Source organism: Punica granatum, chromosome 5 (genome assembly GCF_007655135.1).
Source record: "Punica granatum isolate Tunisia-2019 chromosome 5, ASM765513v2, whole genome shotgun sequence".
Taxonomy (NCBI): Eukaryota; Viridiplantae; Streptophyta; class Magnoliopsida; order Myrtales; family Lythraceae; genus Punica; species Punica granatum.
The window spans coordinates 28,840,740-28,856,355 of NC_045131.1; the positions used below are offsets into that span (position 1 = coordinate 28,840,740).

At 33.4% G+C, this 15,616-nt stretch overlaps 1 protein-coding gene across 1 annotated transcript; it reads left to right on the forward strand.

Annotated features, from left to right (window-relative positions):
- Positions 1–6,602: 6,602 nt before the first annotated feature.
- On the forward strand, positions 6,603–14,027 carry LOC116206628 (kinesin-like protein KIN-14C). The gene is made up of 17 exons (XM_031539407.1): positions 6,603–6,895; positions 7,080–7,307; positions 7,416–7,539; positions 7,929–8,038; positions 8,127–8,246; positions 8,348–8,551; positions 8,636–8,845; positions 8,924–8,998; positions 9,095–9,241; positions 9,319–9,454; positions 9,829–9,938; positions 10,042–10,194; positions 12,005–12,225; positions 12,568–12,649; positions 12,741–12,845; positions 12,950–13,054; positions 13,563–14,027. Exons 1-17 carry the CDS (start codon positions 6,848–6,850, stop codon positions 13,740–13,742), a joined length of 2,358 nt encoding a protein of 785 aa, XP_031395267.1. The 5' UTR covers positions 6,603–6,847; the 3' UTR covers positions 13,743–14,027.
- The last annotated feature ends 1,589 nt before the right edge of the window (positions 14,028–15,616 follow it).

A 15,616-nucleotide genomic window follows, 5' to 3' on the forward strand; every position in this document is an offset into this window, starting at 1 on the left:
AGGGGATTCTATGTAGTTTTGTTAGATGGAACTGCATTTGAAATTTCTTAATGGCGAATCTCGATCACTTTCATGTCTTTAAAGACAACCAAATTAAACATTAGCATGCTGTTCCAATTTACGAGGTCAAGCAACCGCGTAATGTGCGGATCTGTACCTAATTTTATATAAATATGTAAAAATATCATGCATGAAGAAGAGAAAGGATGAAGAGATTTTAATTATTTTTATATTAAAAAAGGAAAAATAGGGGACAGAAAAAGAAGGAAGAAAGTCAGAGCTGGCGATTCGAACTTGAGACCAGATATTAATGAGGCTTTCCCTCTTCGACTGCTCCAAGGCTAAACTCGTGTTTAATGCTCCTCCTTTCATGGATTTTAATAGCATAAACAATAGAAAGGAAAAATATTTGCTGTTGCGACACGTGTCCACCTCGGGAAATGGAGGGACCCGTTTTATATGTTTTATTAATAATTATATGACTCTCAAAACTTTATGTAATTTGGGTAAAACCATTTGGATAAACTTACCATCATATTGGAATATGGAGAGACTTTCAAATTGGATAAACTTACTATCATAAACTTATTATCATATTGGATAAACTTACTATCATATTAGAATATGGAGAGATTTTCAAATTAGAATTTTTATACCGTTCTCGGACGATGTAAATCAATTATTCTCCTTCGTCTGCTTCACAAATTGAGCCGTGTGTCCCATCTAATTTCTAAGACTAATGGTGTTAGTTCTTTATTTTCTTATTTTTAATTATGATTATATACTAATTGTCTTACTTACAATATTAACTTTCTAATTCAACCACAATTCACTAAGGCAACAATCGAATATGACGAAATATATACATCAACAATATATATTTATTAATATGATAATTTTTCCGTAGACTAATATGATAGATTAATAGATGTTTGAGTTTACTCTAGATTTAGAGAGTGTAATATTCGTGATCACCATGCGATGTGATCAGAGTGAGATCTAGATTACTGTCTTAGAGTCAAGTGTAAAGTGAGAGGGTTGAGTGTGAGAATTAAAATGATTTTTAAGACTTTTCTAGTTTTCTTTGATAGTTAAGGCTGTAATCTCTTATTTTCGACAATAAATCCATTTTTTGCCTGTGATTTTTTCCCTCATTGTGATAGAGTTTTCACGTAAATCCAATGTTCACTGCTCTCAATTATTTTCCAGGTGTTTTCTCGAATTCGACAGCCTTGCCAGCAAGGTTTCAATTCCCTATGCTACTAATAGTGCATGTTTACAAATAATCTACAAGATAGTGGGTTCGAATTCTCTTCTCATATACCGATGAAGACCTTGACAAGACTACTTATCCTAAAAAAATTATTCGTTGAAGTGTTTTACGTCACTTTTGATAACGAAATCAAGTTTGATTTAATTTGATTTACATTGATTTGAGAATATAAAGATAAATATAGTTGGAAAAAGCATGTGAAAGAACTTGAAGAAGAAGATAAAAAAATTAATGATTATATTTTTGAATTAAGGAAAAAAATGCTGAGTAGTTGAAAAAATTTAATTATAATAATAGAAAGAAAAAGTATGAGAAAAATTTGAAAAAAAATAAAAAAGTAATTATTATGTTATTGAATTTATGAAAAAATAAAGTAAAATGAAGTTGAATTAATTTGATTTCATTATCAAACGAACTATAAATTTTGTCTTCTAAAATTGCCTTTAACTTCCGTTAGTCTCAGAAGTTAGATGGGATATGTGGCACAATTTGAGAAGCTGGTAGTAAAGAATTGGTTTATCACTGACGGTGGACGGTATAAAAATCCTTAAATAGATATCAAAAGTTCTTAAGTAAGGTATTTATGTAATATATACACTGCAATTATCAAATTAATTTCCAAGAAAAATTAATCTAAAATTTGAATACTATTAAATAAGAACGTTAATTTTATTTTTTGAATGAATAAGAATTTTAGAATCTATCAAAACTTTTAAACTTCATTATGTGCTTGTGCGTCTATATTATGATTGATATTCTATATATTAAGTTTTATAAATTTGACAACGCTAAGATAAAATGACCCAAATATTGGGATGAGAGTTTTACTTAATTAAGCTTTTATAAGATTAGTTATAATGCTTAAATTTTTTAAATTAATTTTAAGTTTATATAAGTATAATTGATTAGGCTTTGATTGGGAATGTAGTGGAAACTCAACTCCATTCCAACTATAAATAATTATATTTATTTGATGTTATAATGATTGTGTTGTTGAATTTTTGGAAAAAATAATGAATAGTTGAAAGAAAGTAATGATTGTGGAAAAATTAATTAATAGTTTAGAGAATTTAGTATTAAAAATTAAATTGAATGATAGTTAAGATAAAAAAAATTGAAGAAAAATAAAAAAGTAATAATTGTATTACTGAATTGAATATAAATGAAGTTAAAATAGAGTAGAGTCATGAATATTACTTCAAAATCAAACACATCCTAATTATTTTCTTAAAATGATGGATATATTTATTTGTTAATGATATGATAATAAGTGATTGAAATATTTTTCATATTTTCTTTACAATATGTATATTATATTAAAATATGAATTAGTAAAGATTTTTCCCTTTACCCCTATATTATTTTGACATTTTCTTTTGTACCCTCATTTAATGCATTGGTTATTTTCTCAAAATGATGAATATATTTCTATTTGTTAACGATATGATAATAAGTTATTGAAATACTTTTTCATACATTTTTGAATATTTTCTTTATAATATATATAGTATATTAACATATGAATTAGTAAATATTTTATCACTTTACCCCTATACTATTTTGACAGTTTTTCTACCTTTATTTAATGCATTGATTATAACTTCATATATATATATATATATATATATATATATATAGATTTAGCCCTATTAACCGCATAGGAGTAAATCTTATATATATTGATAGACATATATTTATGACGAAATTTTTTTTAAAATCAATTGACTATATTATCCTAAGTTTGAATCTTTTTAATATTTACCCCTATTAACTACATGGAAGTAAAACTTATATATGTTTATTGATACATAGATATGGTGAAATTTTTAAAAACATTTGACTATATTGTGTTTACTTTAATCCTAAGTTTGAGTCTTTTTAACCAATATATTATTATTTATTTTAAAATGAAATTGCATATTATATTAAAATAATTTTTCATATATTTATTTTCTTTCAATATTCTATTAGTATTTTGCATTTAATGCATTATCAAATATCGAACTTATATTTTTCTTATAAATAGTATTTATTAATGTATTGACCTTTCTAACCCTACATTATTTAAATATTTACCTTTCTAACCCTATTTATTATCTTGTTGTCAAGTTTATATATATATATATATATATATATATTGATGTAGATATATAAATGAGACATTTGAAACAATCAATGTATATGTTTACTTTGGAGACACGAAGAGTAGGTCCATTATAGCCTGAGAGATTAGCCAAACAGTTTATGTGAAAATTCTCTATCTCACGATTGCGAAGCTCCCATTGGAGGAGTTCGAACAGACATAGATTGGTCTAAAATATCAAAATATTTTAATCATAAAAAAAGGATGCCAAAACATTAATTGTTTTTGTTTTATTTTTTCTTTCCCAACCTAAATTAAATTGAATGCCAGATACAGGTTAATGGGTGTCACCGCAACACATAATTAATTGGAGGCAAAAACATTAATTAATGTTTTATTGTAATTTGTGGGTTATTAATTTGGTGATTAATGTAATAATTATTCACTCTATTTATATAATGCTAAACTAGTGTTTACCCGAAAGTTTTATATAAGTTACTAACAAAATTAGTAAAAATAATTATATTTATAATACTATTATATAATTTCTTAGCTTGATTTCGTATACTATGCCCATGAACCTTTTTTGGACATGATTTAATTTCTATAGCAGCTTTTCTATCCTTCCAATGCATAATTAACTTGAATTCATTTATAACTATATAGATATAATAAAATAGAGAAAAATTTTAAGCTTTATTATTACAAAGTTTTTTCTTTTTTATTTTTCAATAATTATCTTAGTAATATTTTTTTTATAAATATAAAAAAACTCTTCTAACGTGGTTCATTTGATATAGATATAACACATATATTTATGTATGGTATACGTATTCTACCTATACCACACACTTTATAAATGCAATTGATATACATAGACATGCATATCTTAAATCATATAAATTATAAAAGTAATTAGCATATTAGATATTTGCAAGGTCAAGTACTTGTGTATTTCGATTTTAAGTTAGTTAGCAACAATATTTTGCTATTCCAATAAATTAATTTGTCAAAATTATAATTTTGAGGCACAAATTGTAACTTTTATTATCCAATTGATTTAGTTATTTAAATATAACCCGTTTGAAAATATTGCATGCATTTTTCAGTCAAATACTTTGGATATTCGGAATTTTAATCAAATAAGTGAATATATTAACTTTTTAATTTATCAATTTATATGTAATATACTGTTAGGGACATAAATTCCTTTTTCTCATGATTTATAGAGTGTAGATACTTAAAACACTAAATGCATATTATACACATGTTATATTTATATTTTTATTTAATTTAATAATAAAATAAGGGTTAATATTAATGCATATAACATGTTTTAAATATTGCATGCATTTTTTAGTTAAATGTTTTGGATATTACGAATTTTAATTAAATAAGTGAATATATTAACTTTTTAATCAATCAATCTATAAAAAATATATTGTTAGGGCCATAAATTCCTTTTTCTCATGATTTATGGAGTGTAAATACTTAAAATACTATATGGATATTATATATATTATATATTTTTAATCTTATTTAATTTAATAATAAAATAAGGGTTAATTTTAATGCACATTTAATGTGCCAATTCTACTTCACTATATATATTGATATTGATTAATGATGTAGGAGGATATGAGAGTTTGGAGATTGAAGCAACAATATTAATCCTCCCTCTCCTTTTGCAATAATTATATGTTATATATAAATTTGACGAGTTACATATTGCATAAAAAAATTCACCAAAACATTATTATTGACCGAAAAGTTAACCAAAAAAATTGACCAAGACAAAGATAATCATAGTAAGACCAGCTCTCTCGTCTCTAGAGCACTGCTGAGACCATTATGGCTCGTGTCTACACCCAAGTACGATGCTTTGAGCCAGAACCACAGTGAGTGAATCCTCTTCCTTTTCCTTTTTCACGTGCACCTTGACATCTAAAAACTTAGAAACCTTTCAAATTGATTGGATCCCAAAAAGAGAGGGTGCAAGGTCCACAATGCACATATATGAGAGAGCATGATATAATCACGAAATATCAGTAAGAATTGTAGGGGTGCATGGATTTTTGGATTGACGGGCTATGTAACCCGATTGACATTTACTTTTTCATGATAGCTATATAAACCAGTCCGATTTTAGCTTATTGCAAAGAGAAAAAGTCTTTGATCTATTTAACGGACTCACCATCGTACGGATCAAATGGGCCTAGCCCAATCACTACACAAATGGGCCTCAAGGCCCAAAACTTCACAGAGAAAACTTGTCATCGACAAAGATAATCACAATGACGCCATTTCTCCCATCTCAAGATCAAAGCAAGGACCGCAGCTCATGTCAGAACCAAGTCATTATGCTTGGAGTTGCACCCTTATAGTTTGTTTGAATTGCGGAGTATGAAGAGTTATGGAGAGATAAGTATTGATATTGAAGGTTATTATTCAAATTTGTATAATAATCCTCTATAAGCATTTCTACCCCGCACTCAAAACAAGATATTGGCAAGTAATACTCTTTCTTTTTTCGATTGGTCGTTATTGGTCCTCTTTGTAGTAACTCTATGTATCCAAAAACTGACATGTAATTGGGACTAAGAACATAAGGAAGCCTCCTAATTTAGAGTCAACTAGAGTTGAGTTTTGATTTTAATTGGGTTGTAATGATTGTGTTGTCGAATTATGAGAAAAGGAAAGTAATGATTGTATTATTGAATTTTAGAAAAAATAATGGATAGTTGAAAGAATTTAGTATTAAAAATTGAATTGAATGGTTAAAAAAATTGAAGAAAAAAGGAAATATAATAATTGTGTTGTTGATTTTTGTTATGTAGTGAGTGTAATTAAAGTTAAAATTAAAATTTTAAAAACTTAATTGCAAAATCAAACGGGCCGTAAATGGTCCCACAATGAGTAATATCAGTTAAGTACAATATGAGATTTCAAATGGAGTTATATACCTCGTAAAATTAGATGCACGGATTTTGTACTAGTGATGTATGTAACCGATCGACATTTAGTTTATACATAGTAGTGATGTAAACCGACCCGATTTTAAATTCTATCCTCGGTTCAAGTGGCTACCTTCTTACAAAATGTTTGACTTAACTACTACTAAAAGAGAAAAAGTCTATGATCGAATTTTTGAAATTTTACCTTTTCCATCTTCCGGACGAAATGGGCCGAAATGGCCCAATACCTTCCAACGGCTCTCTTCCGACGTGGCCTCCCCTCGTACGAGACCCCGCCCGCTCCTCATTTCAAATTTTCAATCTCTCTCTCTCTCTTCCTTCTCTCTCCATCTCTCTGTCCGAACCCTAATTTTCCAATTCCCAGTCTTCTGAGTAGCAATCCCTTCGATCCATTCCCCCAATTGGCCTTCCAATTCATCTCTTCAAGCTACTTCACTGGGGTTGCTCTTCGGATTTCAACCTAGCCTTGCTTCCTGAAGTGAAGATTCAGAGGTTTCTCTGCTCTGTACTTGCCTAATGATGTCTACTCGGAATCAGAACAGGGCTCCTCGCAGTCCCACCGGTGTAAGCCTCAAATCCTCCCTTCTTCCGCTTTCTGTTTTAGTGCGCCGTAAATTAGTGTAGAAATCTGTGAAGAAATGCGCCCAAATTGGGGTTGTCTTCTCCATTTTCGGGTCGATTTGAAATTTTATGGCTCCTGTTTCTTGTCGAGGTTTTAATGTTTTCGCTCTGTTTTTTGGGTTCCCAGAAAAAGGGTGGTGCTGTTGAAGTTCCGATGGACAAACGTAGGAAGATTGGTGCTGGTCGAACGACGGGAAGGCAGCCTCTCGTGGAGGCAAACTGTAAGAAGGATGGGGCAGGTGGGAGTGACGCGGCCAGTGCCAAGGCCTCAGAGAATGCCAACATTGTGTTCACGAAGGAGGAAGTGGAGGCCTTGTTGAATGAAGTGCTCAAGTTGAAGAAGCTCGATGCCAAGGTTCTTTTATCTACATTCATTGACACTTAGATTTTTCGTTCGTTTGTTGTGGCTTTGAATTTATCTATTGGGCTTTCAGTGTTTGTTCTGATGCTAGTGACTTGGCAGGGAAATATGCAGCTGATGACGGACCAGAATAAGAGGCTGAAGCTTGGCCTGAAATGGTCCTTCCAGGAGCAGGAAAGGTTGCAAATGGACTTGGAATCTACTCAGAAGAAGTGTGCAGATACTGGTAAACTCACTGGACATGCTGTTCTTAATATACATAATGTGGAGATTCTGTTTTAAAGCACTGAGAGCAGCTCTGGTTCATGGCACTTCATTGCATTTAGGATTGTTGTTGATACTGAAGATCCATTAGATATATTTATGGAGCATTTATAAGAATCAATATAACACATTTGCATTCTTAGCTTATGGCATAATCTTTCTCTTCTTTGCCCTTAACCTAGAACATGTGGCCTGTGATGATATCTAATTAGGATTATAAATTGCATCATGTGTAGGTTAATAGAACACGTACCATTATCATCATGTCCCATGTGATTGTTGTTAGCCTGGGATTAAGTAAAAACTTTGGTGCAAGAACAATTCTAATGCAAATCCATTTGCTGCATGTAGAGACTGAAATGGAGAAAAAAGTGCTGGAATTGAACTCGAATCTCGCTAATTTGAAGAATGAGAATGCTTCTTTGGATGAGAGACTTGCAAAAGAATCATCAGAGAAGTTGGTAAGCTCGCTACTCAGTTATAGGCTTCAAGAATGTGAACTAAGCCCTGTAACATTTCCTATCTAATATTTGTGTGGATGACTATCAGCATGCACTCGATCTTCATAGAATGGAAGCAGAAGCCAGGGTTGCTGCTGAAAGGCTACAAGCCTCTCTTTCAGAAGATCTGGAAAAAATCAGGCAGGAGAAACAAGTTGCTGATCAGCAGGTTATTTCTGAAGATCTCATACATACACCGGGTTGGTTTTTTTTGGCAAACATTCGGAAATGTATATCCATTTAGGTGCCTAAGTTTAAAGGGACATGCAGGTTGTCTCACTAAAAGAAACTTACAAGAGACTGCAAGAGTATAATACAAGTTTACAGCAATACAATACCAAACTTCAAACAGATTTGTCATCAGCAAATGAGTCACTAACTCGGGTGGAGAAGGAAAAGTTGGCTATTGTGGAGAACCTTAGTACATTGAGGGGTCACTACAACAGCTTACAGGATCAGTTAACATCATCCAGAGTAAGTCCTTGTTCGATTTTACTTAACAGAAACATCTGCTTTCTGTCCTTAAGGTAACCCCGGAAATTGTTATAAATAATTCAGGTTGCTCTGGATGATGCTGTAAAACAAAAAGAATCATTAGTGAACGAACTAAAGTGCCTCCGAGAAGAACTCCAAAAGGTTAGAGAGGATCGGGATCGTCAAGTCACGCAAGTACAAGGTTTAACAACTGACATACTTAGGTACAAAGAAGCAACGGGGAAGTCTATCATAGAGCTGGATAACTTGGCAGCAAAATCACAAGCCTTACAGGTTTGTTGCAACCATTTCTTACCCAACTAGTGGTGCCTATTTAAAGAAAAATTGTGATCTATACTGTCACTTTTGCAGGAAACATGTTCTTCCCAGGCAGAACAAATACGTGTTTTGCAGCTTCAACTTGCTGCTGCAAATGAGAAATTAAAGGTGGAGATTTTGATTCACTAATTCATTATCAACATTCTTCATGTTGAGCTTTTTAATGGGACCCCCTTAAACATACACCATTATGCCTTGTTTCAGATGGCTGATCTCTCTGTAGTAGAGAACAAGATGAAACATGAAGAGCATGAGAGGACTATAAGTGAATTAAGAGGTCATTTGGCAGATCTGGAGCAGCAGGTCATTGATGGAGAAACCTTAAGGAAGAAACTGCACAACACTATCTTGGTAATATATACTTCTTCCTAAATCGCGAACCATGTGTATAGTTAATGATGGATAGTTATTCACGGTTGTCCTTGCAGGAACTGAAAGGGAATATACGTGTCTTTTGCCGAGTTCGCCCATCATTACCGGATGAAGGCATTGGCAGTGAAGCCATTGTCTCTTATCCTACTGCTGCTGAGTCTCTTGGCCGAGGCATTGATCTGATGCAAAGCGGTACAAAAACATTTGCATCTCTGTTTTGCAATCCTTCTTTCGATGATGCTGTACCCCCAACTAAATATCTAGATTTATGATGTTTTTATGTATGTCCTGAACTTTGAAATGTAGCAGGGAAATCAGTTTACATTTGGCTGTGTATAGGATTTCAATCTGCTAACTATTATTTCTTTCACTTGATATATGAACTTTGGCAGGACAAAAATCCTTCTTCGATGATGTTGTACCCAACTAGATCTCTAGATTTATGCTGCTTTTCTGTATGTCGTCAACTTTGAAATGTAGCAGGGAAATCAGTTTACATTTGGCTGTGTATAGGATATCAATCTCTTAACTATTATGTCTCTCACTTGATATATGAACTTTGGCAGGACAAAGATATCCCTTCACATTTGACAAGGTATTCAACCACGAGGCTTCTCAGGAGGATGTGTTCTTGGAAATATCCCAGCTGGTTCAGAGTGCGCTCGATGGTTACAAGGTGATTTCTTTCATATCTTTCTTTTCTTCTACATGCAGTTGTCAATTTCGATGGTCTAATCCCATCTATCGTCACTTTTTTTTAATGGTTTGGTCTGTGGCAGGTCTGCATATTTGCTTACGGTCAAACGGGCTCTGGAAAAACTTATACGATGATGGGGAAGCATGACCAGAAGGGTCTGATACCTCGATCGCTAGAACAGATATTCCAAACTAGCCAAGCTCTTAAGGCTCAAGGTTGGAAGTACAAATTGCAGGTATCAGTTATGTGCATATTTTCAAATTTATCAACTTTCTCCGTTTTCTTCCTTTTGGAATAAGTGTGAATTTTCATTATTACCATCGATGAAAAGGCCCAATAAAATAAGTAGAGAGGATGCATCACAGGCTACCAGTTGTATCAGAAAAAAAGGGACTATCAGAGCTATAGGCAAAACACAAGCTCATGATAATATGATACAAATAGAAAATGAAACCTCAGATTATCTCGAGGGACTTAAGCCTGGAAGTTAAGAGTCTGGTGTTTATTAGTAAAATTAGGAAATGAGACCACTTTTTAATTTTTGACTCCTTTTCCTTCCCTTCCCTTCAAAATACCAAATTGCACCTCTTCATACCTGTTGCCTCCCTCCTATAAGATCAGGTTTCCTTTAAAAAGCTACTCAGACATCCTTGGTGAAGTTACATTTGAAAAACAAATGGTCCCAAGTCCCATTTTCTTATCAAAACCACAGGCAACAAATCCTTTGAAACATCCCCAGGTAGATATTTCTAGCTTTATAGTGGTGGAAACTGTAAGTGAAGAGAAGGAACAATAAAGATGCACGAGGGAAGTTCTTGCGAACCAGAGTTTGTGCCACAGCACCCTTGCAGCCTTGCCTAGAAGATCTTTAGTTCTCCCAATCTGTACAAACACCAAATCTCATTTGAGAATTCCCCGATGTTATCTGCTTCTGCAAATTTAGCAGATGAAGTAACCAAGTGATGAATCCCCTTGGGCAGTGACTCATAGCTTTCGGGCCTGAACGTAACCTGTATACTTGACTCACCTTCTACATATATTTATTATAAGGAAAATATTACAAACCCCTCTTGCAATTATCATCAAGGGGCCCTGAATAGAGGAAAATGTCATACTAAAAGCAGATTTTCTTTCCATTACAAACTTTATAGCTATCAACTTTTGTTCATAATAGAGAATGGGATCATCGCCAGCTCGAATGGACACTATCTTACCATATAGATTGAGTTCTTTCAATATTACATATCCAACTTTTTCACCGAAGATTAATAAGTTCGTACAATCTTTCTGAGTTTCAATACATTCCTCCAATGTCATGAACTGTGGCTTGTGGTTTCAATGGCCAAAAGCATCTATTTTTGAAGCGATTCCTTTAGCCCATGCTACCCATAAGTATTCTGATTCGATAGAATGAGCGCCATAAATTCCTCAAAATGTGCTTATTTTTCCAAAGTTCTAGTTCTTCACACTCCTAATGCCTTTTTATTTTTGGTATACAAAGATCAGATTAATTGATTGTAGCCCATTTTTAACAGAATCAGTGCCTTCCCAAGAAAGGGGAACATCATCTTTGTTTAACCAGTTTGATTGGCTTCTTAGTTAGGACGAAACTAGCACACCAATAATTTTCCATGCAACAAACCAGAATCAAGAAGTTGAAGGGTAGCAGAATGTGCGAGTCATTTAGCTGCATTACACTTTATTCTAGCTATGATTGTATTCACCATAATCCTTTATCAGACATCTTTTCTGTCACAAGAAGACCCTGGCATCTTATGAGAAGAAAAGAAAACCCTGTCTGAATCCTCTTAAAGATTTGGTGCTCAATTTGTTCTCAGAATTAAGGTTTAAAAAGCTGATAAGTAGCTTCCAACACCCTCTAATAATAGATAAACAGGCTGAGGAGTTCCATCAGAATATACAATGAAATCATCGGCAACAAAACGTGTCAAGTGCATCCTCCTATATAATTTTTTTTTCTTTTTTTGGTTCTTTTTCCTTGTTTGAGAAGTTGTTACAAATGGTTGATTTTCTCTGTGATGTAGGTTTCTATGTTGGAAATTTACAACGAGACAATTCGTGATTTGCTGCTTCCTAGAAGTTCGAATGGGTTGGACTTGATTCGAAGTGACAGTGGGGTGGGTGGAAAGCAATACTCCATCAAGCACGATGCGAATGGGAACACACACGTGTCGGACCTAACTTTAGTGGATGTCTGCAGTGTCAGGGAGATCTCCTCATTGCTAGAGCAGGCAGCACAAAGCAGGTAATACATCTCAGTAGATGTTACATTCTGAAAACTAGTCATGGCTAAAGATATTTTGCCCCTATTTATTTTATTTTGGCGAGTGGAAACTTACTTTTGCGTATCATATCTGTCCTTTACTAGTGAATTTCCCAATGCAAGTCCTAAAAATTACTGATGTATTATTATTTCTCCCTTATAATTGTATGTATGTAGTAGTACTCAGCAGAATGTGCAGAACAATTTTATTAGTGTTGCCTGTGATAATAACCTAGCATAGTATGACCGGTGAATTGACGCTTATTTGTATTGCTTTGGGTAGTTCACTCATTGTCTAAAGGTCTCTTCTTCTTGTGTTGCAAGGTCTGTTGGGAAGACCCAAATGAATGAACAGTCGTCAAGAAGCCACTTTGTTTTTACTTTGCGAATTTTTGGAGTAAACGAGGTAGAAAATTCAACTTTTGCGCAACTTCTATCCTTTTACCTTTTAATCATCTTTCTCCTATCTTTGTTGCTTACTGCAATCTTTGTTCCAGAATACTGAGCAACAAGTGCAAGGTGTCCTGAATTTGATAGATTTAGCTGGAAGCGAGCGACTATCGAGGAGTGGAGCAACTGGAGAACGGTTAAAGGAAACTCAGGTACCCTCAAATGTCAAGGATTTTTCTTCACCTAACCTTTTTGAGTATCGGTGTTTAGAATCAGAGTACGATTATCATCTTTATGTCTGAATTGTCACAATCAGGCTATAAATAAGAGCCTATCATCATTGGCCGATGTTATTTTTGCTTTGGCCAAGAAGGAGGACCATGTGCCTTTTAGGAATTCAAAGCTCACTTATCTACTGCAGGTAATGCTCTTGTTACTCAGTTACTCGTTCTATTTTACTTATGAATCCTTCTTCAGCACTGCAGTTACTCTGATAAAGCTGTACTCAGAACATGACAGTTGCCTTTTTTCTCTTGCCCGTAAATGCATTAAGGGTGCCGTCTCATTTAGGAAATGGTTCCTTGTTTCAGTTTTCTTGGTATTACTTTTCCAGGATGAAACATTGACGTATCAGATTTTTGCAGTTCATAGATGTTTTGTGATAAAACCATGACAATATTTATCCATCTTTTTTTTTTTTTCGAAAATTTTGAAGAATGAAGGAATTTAAATGGCATGTTTCTGAGCTAAAAAACCAAAAAACTCGAACAGTTTTCTGCAGCAAAAACTCATATCTAATATATGTAATGCAACTATTACACCTTTTGTTACTGAAATATTTGTATGGCCGGGCTAACAATCCCATAATTGGGGAACCGGATGTCACCATGATACCTTGTCTGACTTAGTTCGATGTAATCTGTCGACAGCCGTGTCTAGGAGGGGACTCAAAGACGCTCATGTTTGTCAACATCTCCCCTGAGCCCTCTTCCACCGGCGAGTCCCTATGCTCCCTTCGGTTCGCAGCAAGGGTGAACGCCTGCGAGATTGGGATTCCAAGGAGGCAGACCGCCATGCGCCCCATGGACTCTCGCCTCAGCTGCGGGTAACAAGGCCCGTTGAAATGCCAGAAGTAGTCATGTGATAATCTGTCTGTAACAGAGAGTTGAAAGAGTGTTTGGCCTCCCCTATCCTCTAGGGGAGGGTTGTGCATTAGTGAGGTGTTTTAAGGTTTTTGTGCCTTTTTCTTATTGTATTAATAATATCTTTAGGAAGGGTGTTCAGCTGCTTATAGTATTTGCTTACTCCTCAGGGTCTTTCCAGTTGGTGGTGGCCCAAAAATATGGTCTAATTACTGAAAATTGTTTCATCTAATGCCTGATGAGTTTCATTAATTTCAAGTGTCTTGACGTGGTACCGGGATGATCTCCTGGAAATGCACTCGGAAGCCATGGGTGAGTTAAAATTACCCTACTAACATTCGTTTGGGGCTCGACTTTGCTGAGACACCTAATTCATCTTTTATGTCGAGCCATTTTGGCCTTGTGCTCGGCCTTGATTAGGTGAAGGTTCAGAGACTCGACAGTAAGTTCTTGCTCACGATGAGGATTTTTCTTCTGACAACAGCAATGCCTTGCGAGGATTCCTGGTCTTAAGTTTATTCATTCATATGGTTGAAATTAGGGTTACAGTGAGACAGAAAAATATTAATTGAGGAGATTGAGGTAGAAGGAAAAGAATGGGGGTAAAATGGAATTAATCCCAAAAGGTAAAAATACATGTAATAGTCCGAGCCTATTCGGTTATTTATGTTATGGGGGCGATAGGTTTAGAACGAAATTATGCTAAATAATACACTTTACACTAAGGCTTGGTTTGAGGGTTTAGTTGTCGAACGAATGTATTGAAATATAATTGTTGAAAAATAAGTGTTGTATAATAAACACAAACGTTTGGAAGATATTTAAAATTGTTAAAATTTAAATTAATACTTAAAATAGAGAATAAACAGAAACAACTTTTAAAAGTATCTATTAATATGTTGGAGAAAATCATATTTTCAGCAGCTGAAATTAACCATATTATAGTTTGAAATAATTCACTAATTACTATTTTTACTTAAAACTCAATGAAATAAGCACTTATCCAAGCGTAATTACACTTTCAAATAGTTTTTTGAGATCGTATAAACTAATGCTTGTATCCGGATTTATTAATTAAGAGAATTTTTTTAAGTTGGATATGACAATATTCTTCACTCTTTAAAAGTTAATTTTGAAGCGAAAAAGTTGCATTCTTTAAGGTACAGTTGAGTCCTGACCGTAGCAAAGTCAATGGACAACAAAATCTTTGGCTCTAAGATGTGTAATCTTTGGGCTCAAAAGATTTATTTCTTTTACTTGATGAAAGAAGTTATCAAAATCAATTAAAAAATAGTTTCTAAATTTTGAATATCAATAACTTATAAATTAAGACGTATTTTCAAGGCAGATCACTTAAAAATCGAACATCACATGCGGAAAATCAATAAACAACTGGAACTATATGTTAAATAAGAAAGTAAGTAATAAACGAGATGTGGTATGTTTTAATGGCGTCTAAAAATATGTTTCTAGAGGCCACTTCTGAAACATCTTTTGTTTTTTGTTTGGGTTCCTAACCAAACTGTTTTCCAAATAGTGCCAATAATAATAATAATAATAATAATAATAATAATAATAACTAGGATGAGAGACTCGCACTTTGTTGCACGTCAAATTTCCTTTATTTCTTTTTTCAAAGAACAATAAAAAATTAAAGTATTCTAATTAGAGAATATTTACCATTAAGATTTTTCTGGCATTTTTTTAAATAGTCTTAAGCTACAATATTTAATATGATTCTTTTCTTACATAATATGGTCGAAGTTTACAACTTATCAATTATATTAACGTTTTAAACATTATTTAATAATAATTTTATTAATCTTACTATTGACACTAGT

Bases quoted from the DNA above. Each gene is read 5' to 3' on its own strand.
- LOC116206628 (XM_031539407.1), top strand. From the start codon at position 6,848: ATGATGTCTACTCGGAATCAGAACAGGGCTCCTCGCAGTCCCACCGGT. The intron at 6,896-7,079 runs GTAAGCCTCAAA...TTGGGTTCCCAG, and splicing joins CTCCTCGCAGTCCCACCGGT to AAAAAGGGTGGTGCTGTTGA. The intron at 7,308-7,415 runs GTTCTTTTATCT...GTGACTTGGCAG, and splicing joins TGAAGAAGCTCGATGCCAAG to GGAAATATGCAGCTGATGAC.